At 39.1% G+C, this 14097-nt stretch overlaps 1 protein-coding gene across 2 annotated transcripts in view; it reads right to left on the bottom strand.

Moving 5' to 3' along the window:
* RNF121 (ring finger protein 121) overlaps positions 1-14097 on the bottom strand; it is a 75604-nt gene that overhangs the window by 33847 nt on the left and 27660 nt on the right. For both annotated transcript variants that reach the window (XM_029914551.1, XM_029914550.1), the window contains exons 2-3: positions 14004-14041; positions 10985-11126 (exon numbers count right to left, since the gene is read on the bottom strand). In XM_029914551.1, coding sequence (XP_029770411.1) covers positions 10985-11126; positions 14004-14041 — 180 coding nt within the window. The remainder of the gene's footprint in view (positions 1-10984; positions 11127-14003; positions 14042-14097) is intronic.

The following is a 14097-nucleotide window of genomic DNA, read 5'->3' as shown; positions in this document are numbered from 1 at the left end:
TCAGCTCAGGTCATGATCTCACAGTTCATGGGTTAGAGCCCTGCATCAAGTTCTGTGCTGACAGCTCAGAGCCTGGAGCCAGCTTCTGATTTTGTCTCCCTCTCTCTCTCTCTGACCCTCCCCCACTCACACTCTGTGTCCCTCTCTCTCAAAAATAAATAAACATTAAAAAAAATAGATCTTATATCACCTGACTCCCACTTCAAGGCATTTTAAACTACATCAAAATTCTATTCCTCAAAAAGCAAAAAAAGGTAACACTTCCTAATTCATCCAATGAGGCCAGCATAGGCCTTGATATTAAAGGAAGACAAACACATGACAGGACACACACACAACAATAAAAAAACAAACAAACATCCCTCATGAAGCTAGAGATGAAAATTCTCAACAAAATACTAGCAAACTGAATCCTGCAGCATATGAAAAGGATTATATACCATGGCTAAGTGAGATTTATCCCAGGAATGCACCACATGATCTTCTCAATTGATGTAGAAAAAGTATCTGAGAAATCCAACACTCATTCATGATAAAAACCTCAACAAACTGGAAACAGAAGGGAACCTACTCAATAAGATAAAGGGCATTAATGAAATACCCACAGCTCACTTACTTAAAGATTAAGGACTGAAAGCTTTCCCTCTAAAGGGCACCTGGGTGGCTCAGCTGGGTTAAGTATCCAACTCTTGATTTTGGTTCAGGTAATGATCTCACGGTTCACTACGCTTGACAGTAGGGAGCCTGTTTGGGATTCTTTCTCCCATTCTCTCTGCCCCTCCCCTGCTTGTGCACACATGTTTTCTCTTTCTCTCTCTCTCTCAAACAAACATTAATTAAAAAAAACAACTTTCCTTCTAAGATAAGGAAAAAGATAAGGATGCTTATTTCACCACTGCTATTCAACACTGTACTGGAAGTTTTATCCAGAGCAATTAAGCAAGAAAAGGAAAAAAACATCCAATTGGATAAGAAGTCATATATAGAAAATCCTAACAAATCCACAAAAAACTATTAGAATAAACAAATTCAGCCAACTTGCAAGACACAAAATCAACCACAACAATCAGCTATATTTCTATATATTAACAATGAATGACACAAGAAGAAAGTTAAGAAAACAATTCTATCACAATAACATCAAAGATAAATTTAACCATGAAGGTATGGAACTTATACATTGGAAACTACAAAACATTAATGAAAAAATTAAAGAGGATCTTAAATAGACGATTCATAGTCACAGATGATAAGATCAATACTGTTTATACGGTAATATTCCCCAAAGTAATCTACAGATTCAGTTGCAATCTTTATCAAAATCACAACTGCCTTTTTTTGCAGAAATCGGAAAACTTATCTTAAAATTAATAAGAAATTGCAAGGGACACAGAATAATCAAAACAGTCTGGAAAAAGAACAAATTTAGAGGACTCACACTTCCCAATTTCAGAACTTACCAGGTTCTATAGTAATCAAAAGTGTGGTGCTGAGACCTCCGGGGAAGATCCCAAGCTCACCTCATCCCATAGATACAACTACATAAAACCCTTATCGGTCTATATAACCTAGAAAACGATCCAAGACTGGCAGAACGGACTCTCCAAAGCTACATGTAGAGAAGAAGCCACACTGAAGAGGGTAGGAAGGGTGGAGACAAGGTAGGGAGCTAAATGACCTACGGGTTACCCACTGGGAGGAAGGGACACAGGGAGCCTAGAGAGGGCAGAGAAACTGTTCCTCTCACCAAGCACTGCAGGTATGGAGAAACTGCATAGGGAAGATGAATCCTTGTAACACTTGGCTTTGAAAATCAGAGGGTCCTACTTTCATGAGTTCTTACAACTAACCAAGCTTAACAACTGGAACTTTAAAAATCAGAGGGCTCAGCAGAGCCAGGAGGGTGATAAGAAACAGAGTCCCTGCCCTTAAAGAGACAGCACAACACACAGCCCTGCAGAAATACAGCACAGAAGCAGCACTTTGAAAACCATGTGTGGTATACACGAAGGAGATTTATTTATTAATTTCAGAGTACTTGCTAGAGGGGCAGGGATCTTTAGGAGACTTCTTCAGGAACAAAGGAGTTTGCTGACACCATTTCTCTCCTCCATCCCCTAACCTAGACACATAGATACCTGCAGGAACCAGCACAGTGGCCAAAACTCACTCAACTTGCTAACAGTGCCCGTCTTGTGTTCTCTGGTGGACATGCGTCCGCCAGCCAGGCCTCAGGTCCAGGTCCTCTCCCACAGCAAAAGTGTGTGGGCCTTGCTGGCATCTTGTACCTCAACTCACGATTTCCTGGGGAACTGCCCCCATCCAATAGTTCCCTAGCTGGATCCCATCCAAAGTAGTGCTATAAGCCCAGCAGTGTACAAGCAGGCCCAACAAGAGTGAGCACCACTCCACAGTGGTTCCTGCCTAAGGGAGAGGGGAAGATAACCATATATACCAGTCCAAATGCAGCCCTAACAGTGGGCTGAGGACAGACATTTGGTTTGACTGCAGGCCCCATTCATCAACGAAAGCTTCTCAGGGAACAGCACAGAGAAAGCACCCTGCAGTTTGGTGCTATCGCCTCTCTGACAAACGCCTGATGTCACCCAGCTCAAACCAAAGACAGCCCCAGGCTCGCCCATTAGTACAGGAACCAACTCTGCCCAAAAGAGGCAAAGAGACCCATTGCAGATGACTGGACTGATGGCAAATGTGATCTAGCCACAACAGTAGGGTGCATGCAACACACACTGGAGATACTCCTGAAGCAAAAGGTTCTGGTGAACAGGGAACACCGTGCTGCAGGGTAGTCTAGAACGTCTTCATTATGAAGCTACTACTTTAAAGAGCAATAAACAGAGCTGACTTTTCTAAAACACAGAAACAGACACAGAGAGTTAGACAAAATTAGGAGACCAAAGAATAAGTCCCAAATGAAAGAAAAAAAAATCACAGCAAAAGAGCTAAATGCAGTGGAGATAAGTAATATGTCTGACAATTTACAGTAATGGTCAAAAGATATTCATTGTACTTGAGAAAGAATAGAGACATCAGTGAGATCCTTAACAAAAAGACAGAAAACATAAAAAAATAACTATTAGAGATGAAGAACTCAATAGCTGATATTGAAATATACTAGATGGAATAAATAGTAGACTAGAGGAAGCAGAAGACTGTATTAGCAACCTGGAGGAGAGAGTGACGGAAAGCAATCAAATGGAATAGGAGACGGGGCGGGGGGGGGGAATGAAAGAGACTTAAAAATTTCAGCAACACCTTCAAGCATAATAACATTTGCACTCTAGAGATCCCATAAGGAGGAGAGAGAGAAAAGGGAACAGCAAATTTATTTCACCTATTTAATAATAGCTGAAAACTTCCCACATCTGGGGAAGGAACAGAAATCCAGATACAGGAGACACAGATATCCCCCAACAAAATCAACCCAAGGAGGTACACAACCAAGACACATAGCAATTAAGATGGCAAAAAGTAGTGATAAAGAGAGAATTTCCAAAGCAACAAGAGAAAATAGTTACATACAAGGAAAACCCACAAGGTTATCTATCAGCTTATCACAAAGTGTGTGATTTTTCAGCATACACTTCGCAGGCCAGAAGGAAATGGCATTATATATTTATAGTACTGGAAAAAAAGAAAAGAAAAGAAAAGAAACCCTGCAAATGAGAATACTTTATCCAACAAGGCTATCACTGAGAATAGAATAGAGACAAAGACTTTCCAGGGCGCCTGGGTGGCTCAGTCAGTTAAGCACCCAACTTCAGCTCAGGTCATGATCTCATAGTTCCCGGGTTTGAGCCCCACGTTAAGCTCTGTGCTGACAGCTCAGAGCCTGGAGCCTGCTTCAGATTCTGTGTCTCTCTTTCTCTCCACCCTTCCTCCACTCATGCTGTATCTCTGACTCTCTCTCAAAAATAAATAAACGTTTAAAATTTTTTTAAAAAAAGATAAAGACTTTCCTAGACAAACAAAAGTTAAAGAAAGTCATCACCTCTAAACCAGCCCTACAACAAATGTTAAAGAGGATTCTTTGAGTAGAAAGAAAAGACCATAGAAAGAGTAAGAAAAGCAGGAAACACAAAGTATAAAATTAAATACATCTATAAAAATCAATCAATGGATTCACAAAATAAAAGGATACACAGTATGATACCATATACCTAAAATGTGGCAGAGGAGGAATAAAGAATGGGTTGAAACGGAGGCAACCATCAACCTAACAAACTGCTATATGCATGTTATATATAAACCTAATGGTGCCACAAATCAAAAACCAGTAATAGATATGCAAAAAATTAAGAGAAAGGAATCTAAGAATATCACTAAAGAAAGTCAATAAACCATAAGAGAAAAGAACAAGAGAAGAAAGGAACAGAGAGGAAGTACAAAAACAACCATAAAACAAGTAATAAGTGTTGATGAGAATGTGGAGAAAAAAGAACCCTTGAACACTGTTGGTGGGAAGGCAAACTGGTATAGCCACTGTGGAAAACAGTATGGAAGTTTCTTAAAAAATTAAAAATTGAATTAATATATGATCCAGTAATTCCACTCCTGAGTATTTATCCAAAGAATACAAAACACTAATTTAAAAAGATATACACAGGGGTGCCTGGGTTGCTCAGTCAGTTAAGCATCTGACTCCTAGTTTCAGCTCAGGTCATGGTCTCATGATTCATGGGATCGAACCCTGTGTCAGGCTCCACACCGACAACATGAAGCCTGCTCTCTCTCTCTCTCTCTCTGTTCCTCCCCTGCTTGTGCATGTTCTTGTTCTCTCTCAAAATAAATAAACTTAAGGGACGTCTGGGTGGCTCAGTTGGTTAAGTGTCTGGCTTCTGCTCAGGTCATGATCTCACAGTTTGTGGGTTCGAGCCCCGCGTCGGGCTCTGTGCTGACAGCTAGCTCAGAGTCTAGAGCCTGCTTCAGATTCTGTGTCTCTCTCTCTCTGACCCTCCCCTGTTTGCACTCTGTCTCTCAAAAATAAATTAAAAACATTAAAAAATAAATAAACTTAAAAAAAAGTATATGCACTACTATGTTTATTGCAGCATTATTTACAATAGCCAAATTATGGAAGCAGCCCCAGTGTTGATCAAAAGATAAAGATGTCATACACACACACACACACACACACACACACACACACACGAATATTATTCAACCGTAAAAAAGAACAGGATCCTACCATTTGCAACAACATGGATGGATCTTGAGAGCATAATGCTAAGTGAAATAAGTCCATTTGAGAATGATAAATATTGTATGACTTACTAGATATATCCATGCAAAAAAATGAAGTTAGATCCTTACCTCATACCATTTACAAAAAGTAACTCAAAATAGACCAAAGACCTAAAAGTAAGGGCTTAAAACAGAAAACTCTTCAAAAAGTATATAAAGATAAAATCTTAATAATATTGAATTTGGCAATGGATTCTTAGATATAACACTAAAAGCACAAGAACAAAGTAAAAAAAAAAAAATAGGTTTAATGGGGCACCTGGTGACCCAGTCAGTTAAGCATCCAACTTTAGCTCAGGTTATGATCTCACGGTTTGCGAGTTCAAGCCCTGCATTGGGCTCTATGCTGACAGCTCAGAGCCTGGAGCCTGTTTCAGATTCTGTGTCTCTCTCTTTCTCTCTGCCACTTCCCTGCTCATATTCTGTCTCTCTTAAAAATAATCATTAAAAAAAAATTGGCTTAAGGGTATAAACTTGGAGCAAGCAGTAAATAAACCATAGAGATCTAATGCAAAGCATAATGCATATGGACAGTACTGTAGTATAATCATCAAACTTGCTAAGACACTAGACCTTAATTAATTTAACCACTAATAACAAGGATAATTACATGATGTAATGGAGGTGCTAAATGTTGCTATAATAGGAATCATATTACAATAGATAAATGTATCAACTAACATGTTGAACACCTTAAATGTAACCAATGTTACATATCAAATATACCCATTCAAAAAAGAAAAATAAATAAATTGGACATCAAACTTTAAAATGTTTATGCATCAAAGGATACTTTCACAACAGTAAAATGGCAATCCATAGAATGGGAGAAAATATTTATAAATCACATATCTAATAATGGTCTAGTATACAAACTATATAAAGAACTCTTACAACTCAACAATAAAGACACAAAAAGGAAAAAAAACAAAAACAAAAACAAAAACCCAGTTAAAAAAATAGGCAAAGAGATTTCTTCATGGAAGATATACATGTGGCCAATAACACATCAAAATATCCTCAACATCATTAGTCATTAAGGAAATATAAATCAAACCTCAATGAGATACTACTTCATGCCCACTACGGTGACTATAATGAAAAAAAGAAATAGAATAAGTGTTGGTGAGAATGTGGAGGAATTGAGGGTACCTGGTTGGCTCAGTCTTGACTCTTGATTTCTGCTCAGATCCTGAGGTCACAGTTTGTGAGACTTAGCCTGTACTGGGCTCGGTGCTGACCTTGTAGAGCCTGGTTGGGATTCTTTCTCCCTCTGTGCCCCTCCCCCACTCAAAACAAAGAAATAAACTAAAAAAAAAAAAAAAGAAAAGAATGTGGAGAAATTGGAACCCAGTGCATTGTGGGTTAGAATGTTAAATGGTATAGTCGCTATGTACAAATGTTTGGCAGTTCTCAAAAAGTTAAAAAGTTCTGCTCCAGGGTATATGCTGTACCTCTACTCCATGATTTCTACTCCAGGACATACCAAAGAATTGAAATATACGTGTTCAAATAAAAGTTTATAATGAATGCTTATAGCAGCACTATTCACAATGGCCAAAGTGTAGAAACAACCCAAATGTCCATCAACTGATGAATGGATAAATAAAATGTGGCATATCCATACAATAAAATATTATTCAGCCACAAAAAGGAATAAAGTACTGATACTGCAACACTGTTGATCCTTGAAACCATTATCCTATGTGAAAGGAACCAGACATATTGCATAATGTTACATATTGTATAATCCCATTTATATGTATATCTAGAACAGGCAAATACATAGAAAACAGATTAGTGGTTGCCAGGGCCTGGTGGGAGGGTGAAATGGGAAGTGATTGCTTAATGGATATGGGTTTCCTTTTGGGGTGATGAAAATGTTTGGCAATGGCTGCCCAACACTGTAGATGTGCTAAAAACCACTGAATTATATACTTTAAAATGGTTAGAATAATGAAATTGTTCTCAAAAATGCAATTCTATTCCTCTTCCACATAAAATAGGATCTGAAAACATTTTCATGTCTTGAGCTTCTTCCCTTAGGAGTGAGAGCAATAATAGTCACTAACATTACCTTTAGAGTTTACAAAACACTCTGCCATACAATCTTATATAATCTTTACAACCCATGAAATAGTTATCACCGCAACTTAGAGATCAGAGACAGAAAATCACAGAACTAAGAAGTGAGAGGGCTGACTAATCAGGTCAGACTGGGCTGGCTCCATTTTATTATACTGCCTCCATGGCAGATAGCTCCAACTTCTGATAAGCTTGAAAAAGGATAGGAGAGGTCACTGTGTACAGGGTCTTACACAATTTTCTTCTTCCAAAGTTAGTATTTTTTTTAAGTTTATTTATTTATTTTGAGAAAGTGAGAGTGGATGAGAACTGGGAAGGGGCAGAGAGGGAAAGAGGTTCCCAAACAGGCTCCGCACTGTCAGCACACAGCTCAACGTGGGGCTCGAACCCATGAACCATGAGATCATGACCTGAGCTGAAATAGAGTCAGATGTTTAACCAATTGAGCCACCCAGGTGTCCCCGAAGTTAATATTTTAATTAAAGCAGTAAGAATATTCATTGTATATAAGTTAATAAAAGTTTTTTAAAAAACTAGATTATTGTGTAACAGCAGGATAAAGCAGGACATTACAGATTTCCTTTCCCGATTTTTCAAAGATATGGGTTTACATTTCTCAGTTTAAGATATTGAAGTTCAGCATAATGTTTACAGGATATGGCAGTAAACTATGCCTGTTCCTTATACAACTGACTTCGTTAAGTTACAGTCACATTTCCTATTAAAGATTAACTAATGAGTCACATTATCAGTGGTTTTCTAACACTCTGATGAGTCCTATGTTTGTTCCTGAGAAGCAGAGGGGTCAGGGTTACCCAACCCTGTATCAAGCAGAGCAGCCTCTTAATTGTTTTCCATACTGTATTGTTTCCTAAGATATTATTTGAAGAAAGAATTTCACAGCTCTAAAGTACTTACTAAAAACCACTGTAGGACATACATGCATCCTCACTTCCTGTAGAGGTTTTTAAAAGTGTCAGATTAGCCAGCATTATATAATTAATATTATCTTCAAATACCAGCCTAGAAATGCCAAGGGGGTTTTCATTCTACACTTTGTTTATGAGTGATCTTATTTTTCCAGGCTCAATTCAACCATCTTGGTAATTCCCATTTTATAGAGTGGGCACTATAATCATACACTGACAAACAAGTGACTTGTCTCAGGTAACAGGGCAAAATATGACCAGGGTCCAGACATGGAGCCACACCTAGGTAGCTTAGCCTGCTGGATGGTCTCCAGTTCAAAAAGCCTTGGTGTCATGCAGTCATTTAATGCACTCTGACCTGAAGGTAGAGAAGTCCCTATTTGTGGTACATGTAACACCTGGGATGGCTGGCTATAGGCCAGTAAGGTTCAGAACCTGCGTCTGTTCAAGGGCAAAGATTAGCCTCTCTTCCTTCTAGCTCTTAGGTTACCTCTCGGTTTCCCGGCTGCTTTTTGCTTCAAGCAACCTACGGCAGAAATTATGAAATATGAAACAAAAGACCTGGAATCAGATCCTGGCTCTATCAGTATCCCTTCATGCTTCAATTCTCTGGGCCTCAGTTTGTTCATGGTAACAAACTCATGGGCTATTAGGATGAAATGAGATAGTGCAGCAGTTCATATCATGTAAGTTACAGACCCCTGGGCATATCTGGCCATATTACCAGAGGTCTGAAAAAGCATATAGTAGAGCAAAATAAATATCAGGTATTAAGATTAAAAAACCCTAGAGTAAAACTGTTTGGGTTCAAATAATGATTTTATCACTAGAGCAAGTTACTTAGTCTTCCTTTCAGTTCTTCATTTGTAAATGGAGAAAAACTTACCTTACTGATTATTACAGGGATTAGCTAAGTCTATGCACCTAAAGTACTTAAAACAGTGGCTGGCATAGTAAGAATTCAATAAATACCAGCTATGGTTACTATTATATATGTGCTCGTATATTCTTTACAAAGTATTAACATATGGGTGTTTGCCAAGTTTTTATGTTAAAAAGGGTTATCCCTGAAAAGGTTAAAAACTTCTAAGAAAGAAATCCAGTACACGACATCTGCCGTGTCCTAATCCACAGTAGTCGAATGTATGATTTTAATCTTTTCAAACTTTTTGAGACTTGTTTTGTGGCCTAACATCTGTCCTATCCTGGAGATCAGTCAATGTGCACTTGAGAAGCGTATGTATTCTGCTGTTGCTGGTTACAGTGTGCCCTGTGTGTCTGTTAGGTCTAACTGGTTATTTTAACGTTGCTCAAGTCTGCTATTAACTATTGATATTCTATCTGGTTGTTTTAACCATTACTGAAAGTAAGGTACTGAACTCTTCAACAACTATTGTGGAACTGTCCATCTCTCTTCAATTCTGTCCATTTTTGCTTCACATATATTGGGGCTCCTTTGTTTGTCATTTATTTTATCTTCTTGTTGGATTGAACCTTTTACAAATATATAATGTCCTCTGTCTCTAGGAAATTTTTTTGATTTAAAGTCTGTTGGTCTGAAAGAGCCAACCTAGCTCTCTTTTGATTATCATGTGCATTATCTTTCTCCATCCTTTTACTTTTATGTCTGTGTCTTTGTGCTTAAAGTGAGTCTCTCATGGTGTTTGATTTTTTCTTAATGTCAATTTATTTTTGACAGAGAGAGAGAGAGAGAGAGAAAGAGAGAGAGAGAGAGAGGGAGGGAGGGAGGGAGGGAGAGAACGAGAACACAAGTGGGGGCGGGGGGGGGGTTGTGCAGAGAGAAAGACACACAGAATCCAAAGCAGGCTCCAGGTTCTGAGCTATCAGTGCAGAGCCTGACAAGAGGCTGAAACTCACAAACTGTGAATCATGATCTGAGCCAAAGCTGGATGCTTAATCCACCAAGCCACCCAGGCACCCAGGTTTATTTTTTAAAGTTTACTTATTTATTTTGAGAGAGAGGGAGAGAGAACACACATGTGTGTGTGTAAGCAGGGGAGGGGCAGAAGGAGAGGAAGAAAGAGAATCCTAAGCAAGTTCTGCACTGTAAGCAGAGAACCTGATGCAGGGCTGATCTCACAAACAATGAGATCATGACCTGAGCCAAAATCGAGAGTCGGACACTTGATTGACTCTTATTATGCCACTCAGGCACCCCTCTCATGGGGTTTTTAAACCAGTCTGCCAATCTCTGCTTTTTAATAGAAGAATTAATCCATTTAAAGTAATTACCAATACGGGAGGTTTTACTTCTGCCATTCAGCTATACATTTTCTGTATGTGTTATGTATCGTTCTTCATTTCCTTTATTATTGCCTCTTTAGTTTTTTAATTAATCTAAATCCTACCTGTAATATTTACTAGGAAGTTTGGTCTTCCCAATAAAGCAATCACCTCTCCCTTTATTTGAATAGTTCATGATCAACACATCCTTCATGAATCTGTCCCAAAATGTTTAAAAGGGAAGACCTACCTTTTCTGGCCATGAAAGTAGTTTTAGGATCTATCCCTATTTTACCATCTGAATCACCTGCCTCTTCAACACACACTTGCCATACACTCTTCACCATAAGGTTTGTTACTATCATCTATTCGTTGCCTATATGTGGCCTGGGTTAGGCTGGACCACAGAATATTAAGGGTCTTTGATGACTGTCGTACAAAGAAGAGGCAAAATGGCTTACATTGTAGGAGCGGGGGTGCCTCTGTTTCCACTGCACCAGGAGCAGCTGGGCCACCACCAAGGTAGCGATGAGGATGAGGACCATTTCAGCGTGCATGGCTTCGTGGCCACGGTGCTTGGCATGCATGCGTGCGTGCTCAACCCTGAAAACCAAACAGATGAGGCGAGGCAGGTCAGGGATGGTGTGATGGTAAAAGAGCAATGCTTTCCAGGGATATCCCACCAGTCCATATTCCTGTGCTTTGCAGTTACAAGGTACTGTACAAACTAGAGGCCAGAAAAGCACATATTTTAGAGAACAGGCATTTGAGGATAGAACAGGAGCTCTGTGGGCCCCAGTCAAAAGCTCAGCCTACTGGAGTCAAAGGTGGGTTGTCTGCTGCCCACCCACAAGGGCAGAAATAGCTAACACCTTTTCTTTAGGAAAGAGGTTCCAGGAGAAGCCTGTTGTTGCTGCCCATTTCAGTCCCATTTCAACCTGTCACTAGAAGGAGAAAGTAATCCAGAGAGAAGATTATAGCCATAAAGTCTCATAATCCTAGTCAGTGATATTTATGACACCAATAAAGAAGTAACATTGCAGACGTGTACTAATTCCAGGGTTAAAGTCTTGCTTTATTTGTCCTATCCTCTCGTTGGGACCAGGGATCCTGAAGACTAGTTAACACCTGAAAAATCTGGGCTGCTTCAACTTTATACTAATCCAACAGTGGCTTTACCATCAGCATCCGCAAGTAAACAGCCTCTTCAAGGGCTCAAGGAAGAGTATAACTGAAAACTCTTATTTAATCTAAGGCTGGCATCCTCTGGTCCAGAGGACTGGCAACAAAAAATTCCCTTGGCCAATATAGGCAAAATGCTTCTTCTAAGAATGCAGAATAGTCAATCCTACCATTCTGGGTCAGAGTCAGCCAACAGAGAGAAATAAGGAAGGAGTTAGAAAACAAAATATAAACATAGCCTGTAGTCAGGAGCTTTTATGCAAATTCTCCACACATGGGAGTATTAAGGAGATAGGGATAGGAGAATATAAATGGTATCTTTATAAAGTTCCCAAGGGCAATGAGAGACTATGCAAGAAGAACCCAAGGGAATGAATTACAGAGAGATAAATGATAAAGGAAAAAGTTAATTGCAAAATGTAGGTGGTGGGTATAAAAGTGTTTACTGTGTAATTCTTTCAATTTTTCTGAGATGTTTCATAATAAAATGTTAGGGGGGAAACATGGTGGGGGGAGTGGGCAGTCAAATGTCAGCAGCCAGCCATAGCACCCAAGGGGTTATCCTAGGTAGGAGAATCTGACAAAAAGAAAATATGGAGAAGTCACAAACTTAGGTTTAGACTTCCATGTGGCCTTGGCCAAGAAAATTCATGTCTCTACATCACGACTTCTTCATTTGTCAAAAGGAGTCCATATCTTTGCTGCCTCCCTCACAGGGTTGTTATGAGGATAAGCTAAACTAAAAGGGCAAAGGGCATTTTAAAAACCTAGACTGTGGGGAGTTATAAAGATAACAAGAGATAAATTTCTTGTTCTCAGACAGTATATGACTGAATGGATGTACACAACAAAAAATCAAAGAAATATCTAGAAAAGACCAGAGAAGTCATTTGGTTCAGGTTCCCACCCAATGTAAACATTATCTTTACAATCTCTGAATACTTCCACTGGCTGAGAACATTTGCCTCTTAAAGTAGTTAGAGAACTAGGTGTCTGGCACATGGTAAGTGCTCACATGTGTTATGAAGGAATAAAATACCAATGCTTCAACAGCAGAGGCTCACAATACCCTGATTATTAAAGATGTCTCTGATAACAAAACGAAGTATCTATCTATAGCTTCAATCCGTTGGACCTAATCTTATACTCTGGAACAAGAAAGGATATATTCACTCTTCTTTCCGAAACAGTGCTGCTCTTGCAAAGATTTGTCATGATCTTATTTAAAAACAAAAACAAACACTATCCTCTTCCTACTATCACTTTTCTGTGCCCTTTCGGGCTAACAGTTCTAGATCTTTTCAACACTATTCATATAATATAATGTGAAAACCATTAAACCTGGTTGCCTTCTTCTAGACGTTATCTAGCTGAAGATCTTCTTAACATACAGTGTTAATAACAAAATCCATGTGGATTCAATGAAGCAGAGCACAGAGCACTATCACTCCCCTAAAGCAGATAATATATTTCTACGAACATCCTCCAAATTTTGGAATGTTTTGATAGCTGAGGTACACAACTGGTAATATATTAAGCTAAAGTCGCCTAAAATCTTGCTGGGTTTGTCATGTAAGTTGATATCTTTGCAATTCTCCATTTTTATAATTTAAACGAAGGAGGGGTTTGCACTATTAATAAAGTCTACATGGTTAAGTTCAGCTCATTGGTCAGCCACCTTGTGAAGTTTGTGGGGGTAAGCACTCTGAAAGTTCTTAACTGATAAGTAATCATGACAATATCTGTTGACTCACTCTGGTTACAAAACATGTTAGTAGCAGAGTTGAGATCAGGAGAGACATCTCTCATTTTTCATCCAGAGCTCTATGCCCTTCATGGATAATGACAATGTTAATGATGATAATCATCTGCAAAGCAGTTTAACACTTACTGGAAGCTTACCACATGCCAGGCATTGTTCTAAGAATGTCATGAATATTAATCCTTACAACAACTCTATGAGGTATAGCTACTGTTGTAATCTTTATTGTGCAAACTGGGAAAATTGAGGTAGTAAGAAATTAAGTAACTTGCCCAAGATCATATAGTTAGGAAATGGCAGAACTAGTAGTGTTCAAACCCAAATAAATGGTTTGGTGCAATTACCTATTTACTCCCCAGGACTGAAGGAGCTACCCAGGAATGACCCAAGTACTGGGAAGATCCCAAATGACTTGTCCTACTGGTCAAGAGTCACTGCCTCCCCACCGCCGAGTTAGCAAAAGGGTAGATATACAACTCTATTAGTTGGATTAATTTACAGTTCCCAGCCTAAGGGGCCCACACTGTCACACTTACCTCCATTGCTCCTCTGGGGAAAGGTCCGACATATCAACCTGTAGAAAGACATCATGAGAAAAATCCATTACTGTCTTAGAACTATCCCTGACCA

The sequence above is a fragment of the Suricata suricatta genome, chromosome 11, assembly GCF_006229205.1.
Source record: "Suricata suricatta isolate VVHF042 chromosome 11, meerkat_22Aug2017_6uvM2_HiC, whole genome shotgun sequence".
Taxonomy (NCBI): domain Eukaryota; kingdom Metazoa; phylum Chordata; class Mammalia; order Carnivora; family Herpestidae; genus Suricata; species Suricata suricatta.
This window is presented reverse-complemented; position numbering and strand designations above follow the sequence as displayed.